This window comes from Oncorhynchus masou, chromosome 31 (genome assembly GCF_036934945.1).
Source record: "Oncorhynchus masou masou isolate Uvic2021 chromosome 31, UVic_Omas_1.1, whole genome shotgun sequence".
In the NCBI taxonomy this organism is placed as follows: domain Eukaryota; kingdom Metazoa; phylum Chordata; class Actinopteri; order Salmoniformes; family Salmonidae; genus Oncorhynchus; species Oncorhynchus masou.
In genome coordinates, this window is record NC_088242.1 from 61,738,339 (window position 1) to 61,753,177 (window position 14,839).

At 41.5% G+C, this 14,839-nt stretch overlaps 1 protein-coding gene across 1 annotated transcript in view; it reads left to right on the forward strand.

Annotated features, from left to right (window-relative positions):
* Window positions 1-14,839, forward strand: part of eea1 (early endosome antigen 1) — a 49,768-nt gene that overhangs the window by 9,398 nt on the left and 25,531 nt on the right. Inside the window, exons 2-10 of the mRNA XM_064951599.1 lie at window positions 2,864-2,941; window positions 3,085-3,197; window positions 3,463-3,517; window positions 3,605-3,670; window positions 3,945-3,984; window positions 4,228-4,332; window positions 4,713-4,834; window positions 9,991-10,146; window positions 13,596-13,712. Of these exons, the coding sequence (XP_064807671.1) occupies window positions 2,864-2,941; window positions 3,085-3,197; window positions 3,463-3,517; window positions 3,605-3,670; window positions 3,945-3,984; window positions 4,228-4,332; window positions 4,713-4,834; window positions 9,991-10,146; window positions 13,596-13,712 (852 nt within the window). The remainder of the gene's footprint in view (window positions 1-2,863; window positions 2,942-3,084; window positions 3,198-3,462; window positions 3,518-3,604; window positions 3,671-3,944; window positions 3,985-4,227; window positions 4,333-4,712; window positions 4,835-9,990; window positions 10,147-13,595; window positions 13,713-14,839) is intronic.

Below are 14,839 nucleotides of genomic sequence, written 5' to 3' on the forward strand. Positions count from 1 at the left end.
GGTGGGTTTATGACAGTCATAAACACCCCCCCCCTCCTTTTTTCCTCTCTCTACCCTACTGATGGGACTATTGAAAATCCCTTGGTTAACCTGTAGTGACGCCCAGCCTGTGGACGGGAACGTTATCATCATCTGACACTAATTAGCATAACGCAACGGACATAAATCTTCCTAGAAAATCGTCCTATTCATGAAAATCACAAGTGAAATATATTGGAACACAGCTTAGCCTTTTGCTAATCACCCTGTCATCTCAGATTTTCAAAATATGCTTTACAGCCAACGCTAGACAAGCATTTGTGTAAGTTTATCATAGCCTAGCATAGCATTATGCCTTGCTAGCAGCAGGCAAACTTGTTACGGAAATCAGAAAAGCAATCAAATTAAATATTTTACCTTTGATGAACTTTGGATGTTTTCACTCACGAGACTCCCAGGTAGACAGCCAAAGTTCATTTTTTCCAAAAATATTATTTTTGTAGGCGAAATAGCTCTGTTTGTTCTTCACGTTTGGCTGAGAAATCTCCCAGAAATTGCGGTCACCACAACGCCGACAAATATTCCAAATTAGCTCCATAATATCGACAGAAACATGGCAAACGTTGTTTAGAATCCATCCTCAAGGTGTTTTTCTAATATCTATTCGATAATATATCCGTCGGGACAATTCCTTTTTCTCTAGGACCGATTGAAGTAATGGCTACCTCTGCACTTTACGAGAGAATCGCTCTCAGAGCCACCATGTGACCACTTACACAATGTGCCCCCATACGGCTATTCTTCAACAGAAATGTGTAAAACTACGTCACAATGCTGTAGACACCTTGGGGAATACGTAGAAAGTGTAAGCTTGTTGATGGTGCATTCACAGCCATATAGGGAGTCATTGGAATGCAGCGCTTTCAAAACCTGGGGCACTTCCGGATTGGATTTTTCTCAGGCTTTCGCCTGCAACATCAGTTCTGTTATACTCACAGACAATATCTTTACAGTTTTCGAAACATTAGAGTGGTTTCTATCCAAAGCTGTCAATTATATGCATATTCTTGCATCTTTTCCTGACAAAATATCCCATTTAAAACGGGAACTTTTTTTTTCTTTGAAAAATGAAAATACTGCCCCCTAACAGCAAGAGGTTTTAGAGATTCTGGGAACATCAGAAGGTGGGGGGGAAATTAACCATATTTTGGTAATCCGACTAGTTGAACATATGCGTTGGTACTTAATGAATATGATGTCAGTTCGGTTGTCATCTGAGACTCTCATCAATGATAGGATGACATAAACTCTACAGTGGAAAGTCTACACATTATAGTTATCAGATTCACATGCAATTGTTGTGCAATTTAAATGTTTGAATATGAAATGTGATTTTAGCTTCTAAAATGTGAGAATTGGGTTTTCATTAGTGAATTAGGCCCGACTCAGTGGCCCGCCCACGTGAAGAGACATTGGTTATAACCAATGAAACACGCCCTCTCCCTTCCTATATAAAGCCTTGATGACAATATAACCTCCTGTTCTGAGGACGTGAGGACGATGGTCCATACGTTAAAAAGGACTAACATGTCAACTCCAGAACTAAGCCAACTCTGTTGGGCAACACAGCCATCCATCTATCCATCTACCACCAACCTATTGAAGCGCAGCTCAGAGTAAATATTTAATGCATTTTCCTTTTCCAAATGGGCAGTAATTTAGAATGCATAGGATATTGTATTTACGATAGCACAGCTTCTCCCTTTTGTTCTTCAATCTTCCCGCTCTTTCACCCACTTTCCTTTGTGTAACCAGCTGTCATATCTGCTAAATAAATAATTAAACCCAATTTTGTATTGCTGATTCAACTTGTTAGCCAGGGTTCGTGAAGATAACCAAGAATTTACGACTTTCAGATGAGACTGAAATAAGGTGACGATTTAATATTGACTGCTATTGATGTAAAATATTACTTGGTCTTTAAGAGCTTATTCGGAAGATAACAGCTCTATAAATATTATTTCGTGGTGCCCCGACTTTCTAGTTAATTACATTTACATGATTAACTCAATCAGGTAATATTAATTACAGAGAAAGGATTTTATAGAATAGCATGTCATATCACTTAATCTGGCATAGGCAAAGACACGACAGGGGACTGTTTGTTGTTCCATGTAGTGAATCTGTTATTCAATGCATTTCTATGGCCTAATAGCAGTGATGCCAAATGTATATTTTCTTGATACCTTAAGGGGTCATACAATTCCAAATCAAATAGCTAAATGATCCTTGGTATGATATCTTAAAACAAATCCAGATTTTAACTTCGAGTTTAAGCACTATTGCACACAGTGAGTCCATGCAACTTAGGTGACTTGTTAAGCACATTTTTACTCCTGAACTTACTTAGGCTTGCCATAATGAAGGGGTTGAATACTTATTGACTGAAGACATTTCAACTTTTCATTTTTAATTATTTAGTAAAAAATGTGAAGACATAATTCCACTTTGACATTAAAAAATAAATTGAATCCATTTGAAATTCAGGCTGTAACACAACAAAAAATTGAAAAAGTTAACGGGTGTGAATACTTTCTGAAGGCACTGTATTTAAATGGTTATTATGGTTATTTTATTTTTATGACGGTCTTCATCAATAACCTTCGGTTACATGGTTTTATGGTAATTGTGCCAGCCCTAGTCTCAGTTATTCAATTTAAGCTAGTGCAACTGTGGAAGAAAATAACATACCAGAGCTGTTCTTCAATACCCATAACATGCCAACGCTACTTGTTTTGGTAGATTTCAGCAAATGGATGGCCTAACAAGATGCCCCCGGCTGTGACTCACTGTCATTTGACAATGTTTTGTCTCCCTCCTACAGACTCCTGGGAAAGGAGGCTCTCAGAACTCTGAGTCAGACCAGCCCAGTGCAGACTTCAACAATGACCAGACCTCTGAGGTAACACTTGTCTCGTGTAACTCACCTGACTGACTGTATTGCCTACCACAGAGGGAACCCCTGGGCTACTGTACCACTAAACATTAAGTTGTAGGGTCATGATCCCTCTCCTGTAGTCTGATAACATCTATGTCTGTTTGTAGGGGTTCATCTGTCCCCAGTGCATGAAGTCCCACAACTCAGCAGAGGAGCTATTCAAGCACTATGAGCTGTACCACGATTCAGGAGACCAGCCCTCACACATGGGCCCTGGCCGGTAAGAACCCCTTTTTCTACTGTTTAACGTAAGGGTTATACTTCGTTGCCCTCGATCTCGGTGTGTAGAATACTAGGCTTATCCTGTACCCTTTTCCTCCTATGGCCCCTAGTAATAACATTTACCATCACAACAACACATTTTCTTCTTCCTCAGTCTGTCTTATCCTTATACTTAGAGTAATTACAAAGTGTTCTATAGAAGTACAGATTAATAAAGAACATTTTTAAAGTACATTTCAGGTAATGTCCTCTCTATTTTTCAGTGAAGACCTTGTGCTTCTCCGGCAAGAGTTGCAAGAACTGCAGACTTCGCTAAAGGTACGAACATACATTTTTGGGAAGAGATTATGTAGATAATGTATTATGTTTATTGATCGCACGCGTGTGTGTGTGTGTGTGATTCAGGAGGAGAAATGGTTCTCTGCGGAGTTGAAGAAGGAACTAGACAAAGTGCAAGGACACCTGAAGCAAGTAATTCCTCTAAGATGACTCATATCAAATAATATCTTAAGACGGCCACTTGCTCAGAAATTAACGCCCTCCTGAGTTCAAATACATTTTAATTTTTCATGTCGAATTGTACCAGAATGCTTTGGGGGAATTGACATGAAATAAGGATGCAGTAGCAGTCATGCGATAATAAAATAGCAAACTACAGTCAAATGCATTTTACAGTTGAGCAATGCTGATGCTTGTTACAGTACTTAGCTGGTATGGTGTGACATCAGTATTCCTCTCTTTTCAGGGTCCACAGAATGATGGCCAGACAGGATTAGAGGATTCTGGTGAGTGAATTAAGATCATGTTCATTAGGCCCCAAACAGAAGAAAACGTTGAGAAACAAAAAAGTGCTTTATGTAATCGTCCATTAAGACATTTTGTTTTAATTTTCCCTTGCACAATGTTTTGCTATTGTGTGCTCAAATGAGCATGACCCAGTTCTTGAATTCCTATTGTCTCGTTACTTTGATAGCGAACTTCAATCACTGAGATATTGATGCTCATTCTTTTCCATTTCCCCCGTGCAGCCTTGGCGATTAAGCTGAACGAGGCGGAGACAGAGACGTTCAACATCAAGCAGATGAAAGACCTGTTTGAGCAGAAGGCTGCCCAGCTGGCCACAGATATTGTGGGTTAGTGTGTGGCGGCCATCTTTATATTCAGCTTCAGTGTGGTCGGTGTGACTGGGAGCACCGTGTGTTGCTGGCTGACTGTTGGAAACCACAGTAGATGTTGTTCTCCCAACTTCATATCTGGGCCATAATGTGAATCTATTGTGTTGTGTTCGGTAGGGAGTCTGAGGTATAGTTAATTTAGCTTCTCTAAACCCGCTTTGGTTGAACCACATTTAATTTCACTATTCATTGTGTAAATGTATATTTTTGGGGGAAATGGATGTTCCATAGGCAGGTAGCTCAGAGGTAAGGTTTAGGATAGAAGATAAATATACAGATTGATACTTTATTGTTCTCTAAATGCAATTCAATTTAATGTGTGTTGGTGACCCTGATAGATGTCAAGTCTCGTTATGATGAGGAGAAGAGCTTGAGGGAGGATGCAGACCAGAAGCTGGCGAACCTGAGCCAGGAGCTGCAGAAAGAGAGGCAGGACAAGGACCGGCTCCACACTGAACTGGTAACTAACAGAGACTGTGTATACACTGTCAGACATGCATACATAAAATCATAGACACACTGTCACGTGTGTGTGGTGTGTGTGTGTGTGTGTGTGTGTGTGTGTGTGTGTGTGTGTGTGTGTGTGTGTGTGTGTGTGTGTGTGTGTGTATTACAGTTGTCGGACATTTACATACACCTTTGCCAAATACATTTAAACTCAGTTTTTCACAATTCCTGACATTTAATCCTAGTAAAAAGTCCCTGTCTTAGGTCAGTTAGGATCACCGCTTTATTTTAAGAATGTGAAATGTCAGAATAATAGTAGAGAGAATTATTTATTTCAGCTTTTATTTCTTTTATCACATTCCCAGTGGGTCAGAAGTTTACATGCACTCAATTAGTATTTGGTAGCATTGCCTTTAAACAATTTAAACTTGGGTCAAACGTTTCGAGTAGCCTTTCACAAGCTTCCCACAATAAGTTGGGTGAATTTTTGCCCATTCCTCCTGACAGAACTGGTGTAACTGAGTCAGGTTTGTAGGCCTCCTTGCTCGCAAACACTTTTTCAGTTCTGCCCACAATTTTTCTATGGGATTGAGGTCAGGGCTTTGTAACGGCCACTCCAATACCTTGACTTTGTTGTCCTTAGGTCATTTTGCCACAACTTGGGAAGTGCTTGAAGTCATTGTTCATTTGGAAGACGCATTTGCGACCAAGCTTCAACTTCCTGACTGATGTCTTGAGATGTTGCTTCAATATATTCATGTCATTTTCCTTTCTCATGATGCCATCTATTTTGTGAAGTACACCAGTCCCTCCTGCAGCACAGCACCCCCACAACATGATGCTGCCAACCCCTGTGCTTCACGGTTGGGATGGTGTCCTTCGGCTTGCAAGCCTCCCCCTTTTTTCTCCGAACATAACAATGGTCATTATGCCAAACAGTTCTATTTTTGTGTCATCAGACCAGAGGGCATTTCTCTAAAAGTACCATCTTTATCCCCATGTGCAGTTGCAAACCTTAGTCTGACTTTTTTATGGGGGTTTTGGAGCAGTGACTTCTTCCTTGCTGAGCGGCCTTTCAGGTTATGTTGATATAGGACTGGTTTTACTGTGGATATAAATACTTTTGTACCTGTTTCCTCCAGCATCATCACAAGGTCCTTTGCTGTTGTTCTGGGATTGATTTGCACTTTTCGCACCAAAGTACGTTCATCTCTAGGAGACAGAATGCGTCTCCTTCCTGAGCAGTGTGACGGCTGCGTGGTTCCATGGTGTTTATACTTGCGTATTATTGTTTGTACAGATGAACGTGGTACCTTCAGGCATTTGGAAAATTCTCCCAAGGAAGAACCAGACTTGTGGAGGTCTGCAATTTTTTGGGGCAGATTTCTTTTGTTTTTCCCATGATGTCAAGCAAAGAGGCACTGAGTTTGAAGGTAGGCCTTGAAATACATCCACAGGTATACCTCCAGTTGACTCAAATGATGTGAATTAGCCTATCGGAAGCTTCTAAAGCCATGACATAATTTTCTGGAATTTTCCAAGCTGTTTAAAGGCACAGTCAACTTAGTGTATGTAAAATTCTGACCCACTGGAATTGTGATACATTTGAAATGTAAGTGAAATAATATGTTAATTACTTGTCATGCACAAAGTAGATGTCCTAACCGACTTGCCAAAACTATAGTTTGTTAATTAAGAAGAAATTTGTGGAGTGGTTGAAAAACGAGTTTTAATGACACCAACCTTAAGTGTATGTAAACTTCTGAATTCAACTGTGTGTGTGTGTGTATGTATATATATATATATATATATATATATATATATATATATATATATATATATGGGTAGAATAGACTGACGGGTTTCAGAAGAAAGGTCTTTGTTTCTGCCCATTTTGAGCTGTAATCGAAGCCACAAATGCTGATGCTCCATGTATATATACACACACACACACTACCGTTCTAAAGTTTGGAGTCACTTAGAAATGTCCTTGTTTTTGAAAGAAAAGCTAATTTTTTGTCCATTATAAAATAGCATCAAATTGATCAGAAATACAGTGTAGACATTGTTAATGTTGTAAATAACTATTGTATCTGGAAACGGCAGATACATTTTTTTTTTGAATATCTACATAGGCGTACAGAGGCCCATTATCAGCACCCATCACTTTTGTGTTCCAATGGCACGTTGTGTTAGTGAATCCAAGTTTATAATTTTAAAAGGCTAATTGATAATATGAAACCCTTTTGCAATTATGTTAGCACAGCTGAAAACTGTTCTGATTTAAAGAAGCAATAAAACTGGCCTTCTTTAGACTAGTTGAGTATCTGGAGCATCAGCATTTGTGGCTTTGATTACAGGCTCAAAATGGGCAGAAACAAAGACCTTTCTTCTGAAACTCGTCAGTCTATTCTTCTTCAGAGAAATGAAGGGTATTCCATGCGAGATATTGCCAAGAAACTGAAGATCTCGTACAGCACTGTGTACTACTTCCTTCACAGAACAGCTCAAACTGGCTCTAACCAGAATAGAAAGAGGAGTGGGAGGCCCCGGTGCACAACTGAGCAAGAGGGCAAGTACATTAGTGTCAAGTTTGAGAAACAGACGCCTCACACGTCCTCAACTGGCAGCTTTGTTAAATAGTACCCGCAAAACACCAGTCTCAACGTGAAGAGGCGACTCCGGGTTGCTGGCCTTCTAGGCAGAGTTGCAAAGAAAAACCCATATCTCAGACTGACCAATAAAAATGTAAAGATTAAGATGGGCAAAATAACACAGACACTGGACAGAGGAACTCTGCCTAGAAGGCCAGCATCCCGGAGTCGCCTCTTCACTGTTGACTCTATTTGCAGGAGTGGCTGTCCTGCAAATATATATACAATGGATAGAACTTGTATTTGTTACACTGCCGATTTTTCAGGGTTTCCTACTTACAAAGCATGTAGAGGTCTGTAATTTTTATCATAGGTGCACTTCAACTGTGAGAGACTGAATCTTGAACAACAATCCAGAAAATCACATTGTATGATTGTTAAGTAATTCATTTGCATTTTATTGCATGCAATAAGTATTTGATACATCAGAAAAGCAGAACTTAATATTTGGTACAGAGACCTTTGTTTGCAATTACAGAGATCATACGTTTCCTGTAGTTCTTGACCAGGTTTGTACACACTGCAGCAGGGATTTTGGCCCACTCCTCCATACAGACCTTTTCCAGTTCACTCAGGTTTCGGGGCTGTCACTGGGCATTACGGACTTTCAGCTCCCCCCAAAGATTTTCTATTGGGTTCGGGTCTGGAGACTGGCTAGGCCACTCCAGGACCTTGAGATGCTTCTTACTGAGCCACTCCTTAGTTGCCCTGGCTGTGCGTTTCGGGTTGTTGTCATGCTGGAAGACCCAGCCACGACCCATCTTTAATGCTCTTACTGAGGGAAGGAGGTTGTTGGCCAAGATCTCGCGATACATGGCCCCATCCATCCTCCCCTCAATACGGTGCAGTCGGCCTGTCCCCTTTGCAGAAAAGCATCCCCAAAGAATGATGTTTCCACCTCCATGCTTCACGGTTGGGATGGTGTTCCTGGGGTTGTATTCATCCTTCTTCTTCCTCCAAACACGGCGAGTGGAGTTTAGACCAAAAAGCTCTATTTTTGTCTCATCAGACCACATGACCTTCTCCTATTCTCACTCTGGATCATCCAGATGGTCATTGGCAAACTTCAGATGGGCCTGGACATGCGCTGGCTTGAGCAGGGGGACCTTGCGTGCACTGCAGGATTTTAATCCGTGACGGCGTAGTGTGTTTCTAATGGTTTTCTTTGAGACTGTGGTCCCAACTCTCTTCAGGTCATTGACCAGGTCCTGCCGTGTAGTTCTGGGCTGATCCCTCACCTTCCTCATGATCATTGACGCCCCACGAGGTGAGATCTTGCATGGAGCCCCAGACCGAGGGTGATTGACCGTCATCTTGAACTTCTTCCATTTTCTAATAATTGCGCCAACAGTTGTTGCCTTCTCACCAAGCTGCTTGCCTATTGTCCTGTAGCCCATCCCAGCCTTGTGCAGGTCTACAGTTTTATCCCTGATGTCCTTACACAGCTGTCTGGTCTTGGCCATTGTGGAGAGGTTGGAGTCTGTTTGATTGAGTGTGTGGACAGGTGTCTTTTATACAGGTAACGAGTTCAAACAAGGTGCAGTTAATACAGGTAATGAGTGGAGAAGAGGAGTGCTTCTTAAAGAAAAACTAACAGGTCTGTGAGAGCCGGAATTCTTACTGGTTGGTAGGTGATCAAATACTTATTGCATGCAATGAAATGCTAATTAATTACTTAAAAATCATAAAATGTGATTTTCTGGATTTTTGTTTTAGATTCCGTCTCTCACAGTTGAAGTGTACCTATGATAAAAATTACAGACCTCTACATGCTTTGTAAGTAGGAAAACCTGCAAAATCGGCAGTGTATCAAATACATGTTCTCCCCACTGTGTGTGTGTGTGTGTGTGTGTGTGTGTGTGTGTGTGTGTGTGTGTATACATACATACATACATACACATACATACATACATACATACACATACATACATACATACATACATACATACATACATACATAAAAGTTTGGACACACCTACTCATTCACAGGTTTTTGTTTGTTTACTATTTTCTACATTGTAGAATAATAGTGAAAATATCAAAACTTTGAAATAACACAGATGGAATCATGTAGTAAGCAAAAAAGTGTTACACAAATAAATGTATCTTATATTTGAGATTCTTTAAAGTAGCCACCCTTTGCCTTGATGACAGGTTTGCACACTCTTGGCATTCTCTCAGCCAGCTTTACCTGGAATACTTTTCCAAAGGTCTTGAAGGAGTACCCACATGCTGAGAACTTGTTGGCTGCTTTTCCTTCACTCTGCGGAGGGTAGTAACAGTGCTGAAATGTAGCCATTTATTGACAATTTGTCTTACCGTGGACTGACTTTTAGAGATACTTTTGTAACCCTTTCCAGCTTTATTTCTAGCAACAATTCTTAATCTTAGGTCTTCTGAGATCTCTTTTGTTCGAGGCATGGTTCTTCTCACTCAGGCAATGCTTCTTGTGAATAGCAAAGCCCAAACCTCTTCCCCCTCTGCCCTCACCTCGGATCCTTCTGCTACCCCATAGCTGCAGCGGCCAGGAGTGGAGGACGTGGAGCTCCTGCAGAAGGAGCTGATACAGGTGCAGACGTTGATGGACAGGATGACACGTGAGAGGGAGGATGAGTCCGAACACCTCAAGAGAAAATATGAGCAGCTGCAGGCTGACCACACCAGCTCAGAGGTAAGGCTGCAGGGGGAATGGCACATCTTGCTCTTGGATTAGTTTTGTGTTACTGGTCCAGTTTTTACTGCTAGTATCTTCACTATTCCTTAGTGCAAGGCAGGCCCAAGGGGTTAGGGCAGCTAGTCAGTTAGCGCTTTGGCTTCTCTGTTTGCACAAGGGAGACTTCAGGAAATATGCTTGTAATCATCTTTACACACACACTACTCCCGAGTGGCGCAGCAGTCTAAGGCATTGCATTTCAGTGCAAGAGGCGTCACTACAGACACTACCTGGTTAGAATCCAGGCTGTATCATAACCTGCCGTAATTGGGAGTCCCATAAGTCGACTCAGACAGATCCAGCTCACTATCAGATAGATGTTAGTTTAAAATGGAAAATGAACATGTTCATGCAACAGTTTTTAGTGCATTGATTCGTATTCTTTCCGCATCGGTTCTTTCAAAGAATCAAATTCAGTCGCACCGAATCGTTTCAAACTAAAAGTATCGTTGCTGTATCGTATCTGAGCCGATGTATCTACACTGAAAAAATATTTAAATGCAACATGTGAAGTGTTGGTCCCATGTTTCATGAGCTGAAATAAAAGATCCCAGAAATTTCCAATACGCACAAAAAAACGATTTCTCTCAAAGGTTGTGGACAAATGTGTTTACATCGCTGTTAGTGAGCATTTCTTCTTTGCCAAGATAATCCATCCACCTAACAGATGTGGCATATCAAGAAGCTGATTAAACAGCATGATCATTACATAGGTGCACCTTGTGCTGGGACAATAAAAGGCCACTCTAAAATGTGCAGTTTTGTTAAACAACACAATGCTACAGATGCAATTGGCATGCTGACTGCAGGAATGTCCACCAGAGCTGTTGCCAGAGAATTGAATGTTTTTTTCTCTATCATAAACCGCCTCCAATATAATTTTAGAGAATTGGCTGTGCATCTAACCAGCCTCACAACCGCAGACTGTGTATGGCGTTGTGTTTGCTGATGTCAACGTTGTGAACAGAGTGCCCCATGGTGGGGTTATGGTATGGGCAGGCATAAGCTATGGACAACGAACACAATTGCATTTTATTGTTGGCAATTTGAATGCACAGAAATACCGTGACGCGATCCGAGGCATATTGTGAGGCCCATTTGATTTATTTTCATGGTATCGATGATCAACAAATTCATATCTGTATTCCCAGTCATGTGAAATTCAGAGATTAGGGCCTAATAAATATATTTCAATTGACTGATTTCCTTCTATGAACTGTAACTCAGTTAAATCTTTGAAATTATTGCATGTTGCGTTTTTATGTTTTTGTTCAGTATAGATTCGTATCGAATTGTGCTTGTGAAGAGAGAAGCACGTCCCTATCACATACACAGTCAGAAAACTATGTAAATATTGAATAAAAAAACGAAAGGTTTTATATTCCCTTTAACAATTGTTGAATTGTCACATACTCCATTCACATGGCATTGACATCATACAAGTGTTCTCCAAGTGGATATGACGTTTTTGTTTAACAATTTCTCAATAAACAGAAAACCTTTACTCTCATTCTACAACCTTTGCCTAGTCGTAAACACTGATTAGACACTGATTCTCCCTCACCTAGCATCTACACTTAAAAACACGCTCCAGATTGGCCACAATAACCTTCATATTCAATGTTTTTGAATAAAGGGAGGCTTGAACTCATGTTCCTAATCCTGCATACTTCAGTGATATTTCATGCATTATTAAACCCATAAGACTTTGGGAGGAGAAGGAGAAGACTAGCTATGAGTGTTTCTGACCGGGTTCATCCCAAATGGCACCCTATTCCCTAAATAGTATACTGCTTTTAGGCAGGGCCCTGGTGCACTAAATAGGGGATAGGGTGCTATTTTGGACCGGGTTCATCCCAAATGGCACCCTATTCCCTAAATAGTATACTGCTTTTAGGCAGGGCCCTGGTGCACTAAATAGGGAATAGGGTGCTATTTTGGACACAACCTGCGTCCGCTCCAGGTCCCCCTCAATCTCTCTCGCTCTGCCAGTCCCCACTTCCCATCTGTCTCTTCTCTGGACTGCAATACAGACCTCTGGTTGATATTTTCAACTGCACAATAAGGGATTGAATGAATACATTTGAATATTAAAAGACCTTAGCTCAGGCTCTTTTGATTTATAATTTTTATTGCGTAATAGCCTTCAGCTGTGATGAATTAACAAGTGCTGCTGTTGTGGTGAGTTAACTGCATGGGGCAGTAGTTTAGAATCCCACTGGTACTTCTAGGTGACGCATCAGCCTTTTTTGTTTTCTGTTTCAAACGCAGTCCAAACATAGATAATTAGGCAGAAATATGCTAATACACACACACACACTTATATACACACACACACAAAAAAAATTTTTTAATTGGCTCTCCTAATAGATGACAACTTGCATCACTTCAGTTTATACAAAAATGAAATATTTTGCATATGTATACATTTCATTGAAGGTCGCAACTGTTAAGGACTCACCTGACCTTTTTATAATGGAATAATACATTGTGAATAAATCTCATAGGTTCATGGGGGTCTTGCCTGGCTCATCCTGTAGTCCTACATGGGCTAGTAGACTATATTACCCATCCACCCCTGTCCTACCTGGGCTTGACCACACAACCCCCTGTCCTCAACCGGTTTTAACTGTGCTAGACTACACCACCTATCATTTACATTACATTTACATTTACATCCACACCGGCAATAGTAAATCCGCTTAATAACCCCAACTTTGTAACAAAAACAACCACTTCCTGCTTGCTCACGAGGGTCACCTAGCTGGACGATGTGCAGATTGAATCACTCGTCTTTCCAAGGAAAGGTTGGTCATTGATACCCAGTTGGTTGGATGTTGAGATGATTTAAACCAATCGCCTAATCTCTGACCCATTTGCTCAGCTCAACTCTGGTGTTCTTCTATGTGTTGTTTACTTGTCTCTTTCCCTTTCCTTTCTTCCACTTCTCCTCACCCAATTCTCTCCATAATTTCCCCTTGATTTAAGGGGAAACTGGAGGTAAAAAGCATTCCTTCTTTACCCCTTGATTTCCTCACCAGTTTATGGATGAATCAATGTTTCAGTGACAATATGTTTTCAGGAATGTGATTTCTTTCTTTTAGGTGTCCCTGCTCCCTGTATGTTTGTTTGTTTATGTGACTTCATACCAATTGTGATTCCTTGCTCGGCTCGCTCTTCGTTCTGTATGGATGCTCTGTAGCCTTGCTGTCTTCAAGAATGCCAAGTCGTGGCGTGAATGCTTTTTTAAGTATATCTTTTTTTATTTGAGCTTAAACCCCCGTCGCCTGTGGGTATGTGTAGTCCTCCTGAGTCTGGAGTGTTGACCACTCGACCAGAATCTGGCACATGGCATGTGAATGTTTTTCAGTAAAGTATCTCACATTGTTTTTGTGTGTGTGTTCCAGATGACCATCTCCCAGCTGAAGGCAGAGCTAGAGAAGGGACCTCAGGAGGCAGCTGTGTACACCCAGCAGATTCACCAACTCCAGAGCTCTCTGAACAACCTGCAGCAACAGAGCCAGGTAACACACAATTCCACAGACACTTTCACACAACTAATACTTCCCTGTAGTTTAATCAATGCTCCATCAGTCTGTCACCACCATCCCAAATTCAGGCAATTGTCCTCCCATTAAGACACTTCGTTTGCCACATTTACAATCCTAACAATAGATGAAACACTACTCACACTTGCGCTTCCAACTATGGATGTGCCAGCTGAAATAGCAATATACACCCAGTCCCCAATTTACGGTGACTGCAGTCATTTTAACATGCCTTACCAACTGCCCCTCGCCAAAACGTGGTAGCCTTGCCAGCCCATTCTCTAAGTCTCTTAACCCAGCCTCTTCACTTACCACCCTCTCCTTCTCAATGCTCTGCTGTCACCAGCCTGTGATGAGCTTTCATTGGCAACTTTGACATGTTGACAAAACACACACACAACTAAACCAGCAGGGGGTTCATCTGTCATACCCCTGCCATGGCAACCTGTCACTTTGGGCTAAAATACAACTGTAGGTAACCGCACCGATGTGCCCAGTGGGGCTTTCAACTTTAAGGGCCTTTGTTTTGGTTGCCAGATAGGGATTAGGCCCCCTGTGTCAGGCGTGTTGATCGTGCTGCCGGCACAGCTGCTGTCTGTTCCCCAAGTAAGTATCTGGGAGAGAGGGGGGGATTAGGGAGCTGGAAGATAGCCCACCACGGAACCCCCACCCGGGCTCACTTGAAAAATAGATTTTTCGCATTTTGAATTCCCTTGTTAAATAAAAGATAAATAAATAAAAATAATGAAACGATTGTGGGATAAATAACGTGATTTTCTGGTTCCGGTGGCATCCATTGAAACGGGTGACTTTCAAAAGTAATAGTCAGTATCTGGTGTGGCCACCAGCTGCATTAAGTACTGCAGTGCATCTCCTCCTCATGGACTGCAACAGATTTGCCAGTTCTTACTGTGGGATGTTACCCCACTCTTCCACCAAGTCACCTGCAAGTTCCCAGACATTTCTGGGGGGAATGGCCCTAGCCCTCATCCTCCGATCCAACAGGTCCCACACGTGCTCAATGGGATTGAGGTCCGGGCTCTTCGCTGGCCATGGCAGAACACTGACATTCCTGTCTTGCAGGAAATCATGCACAGAATGAG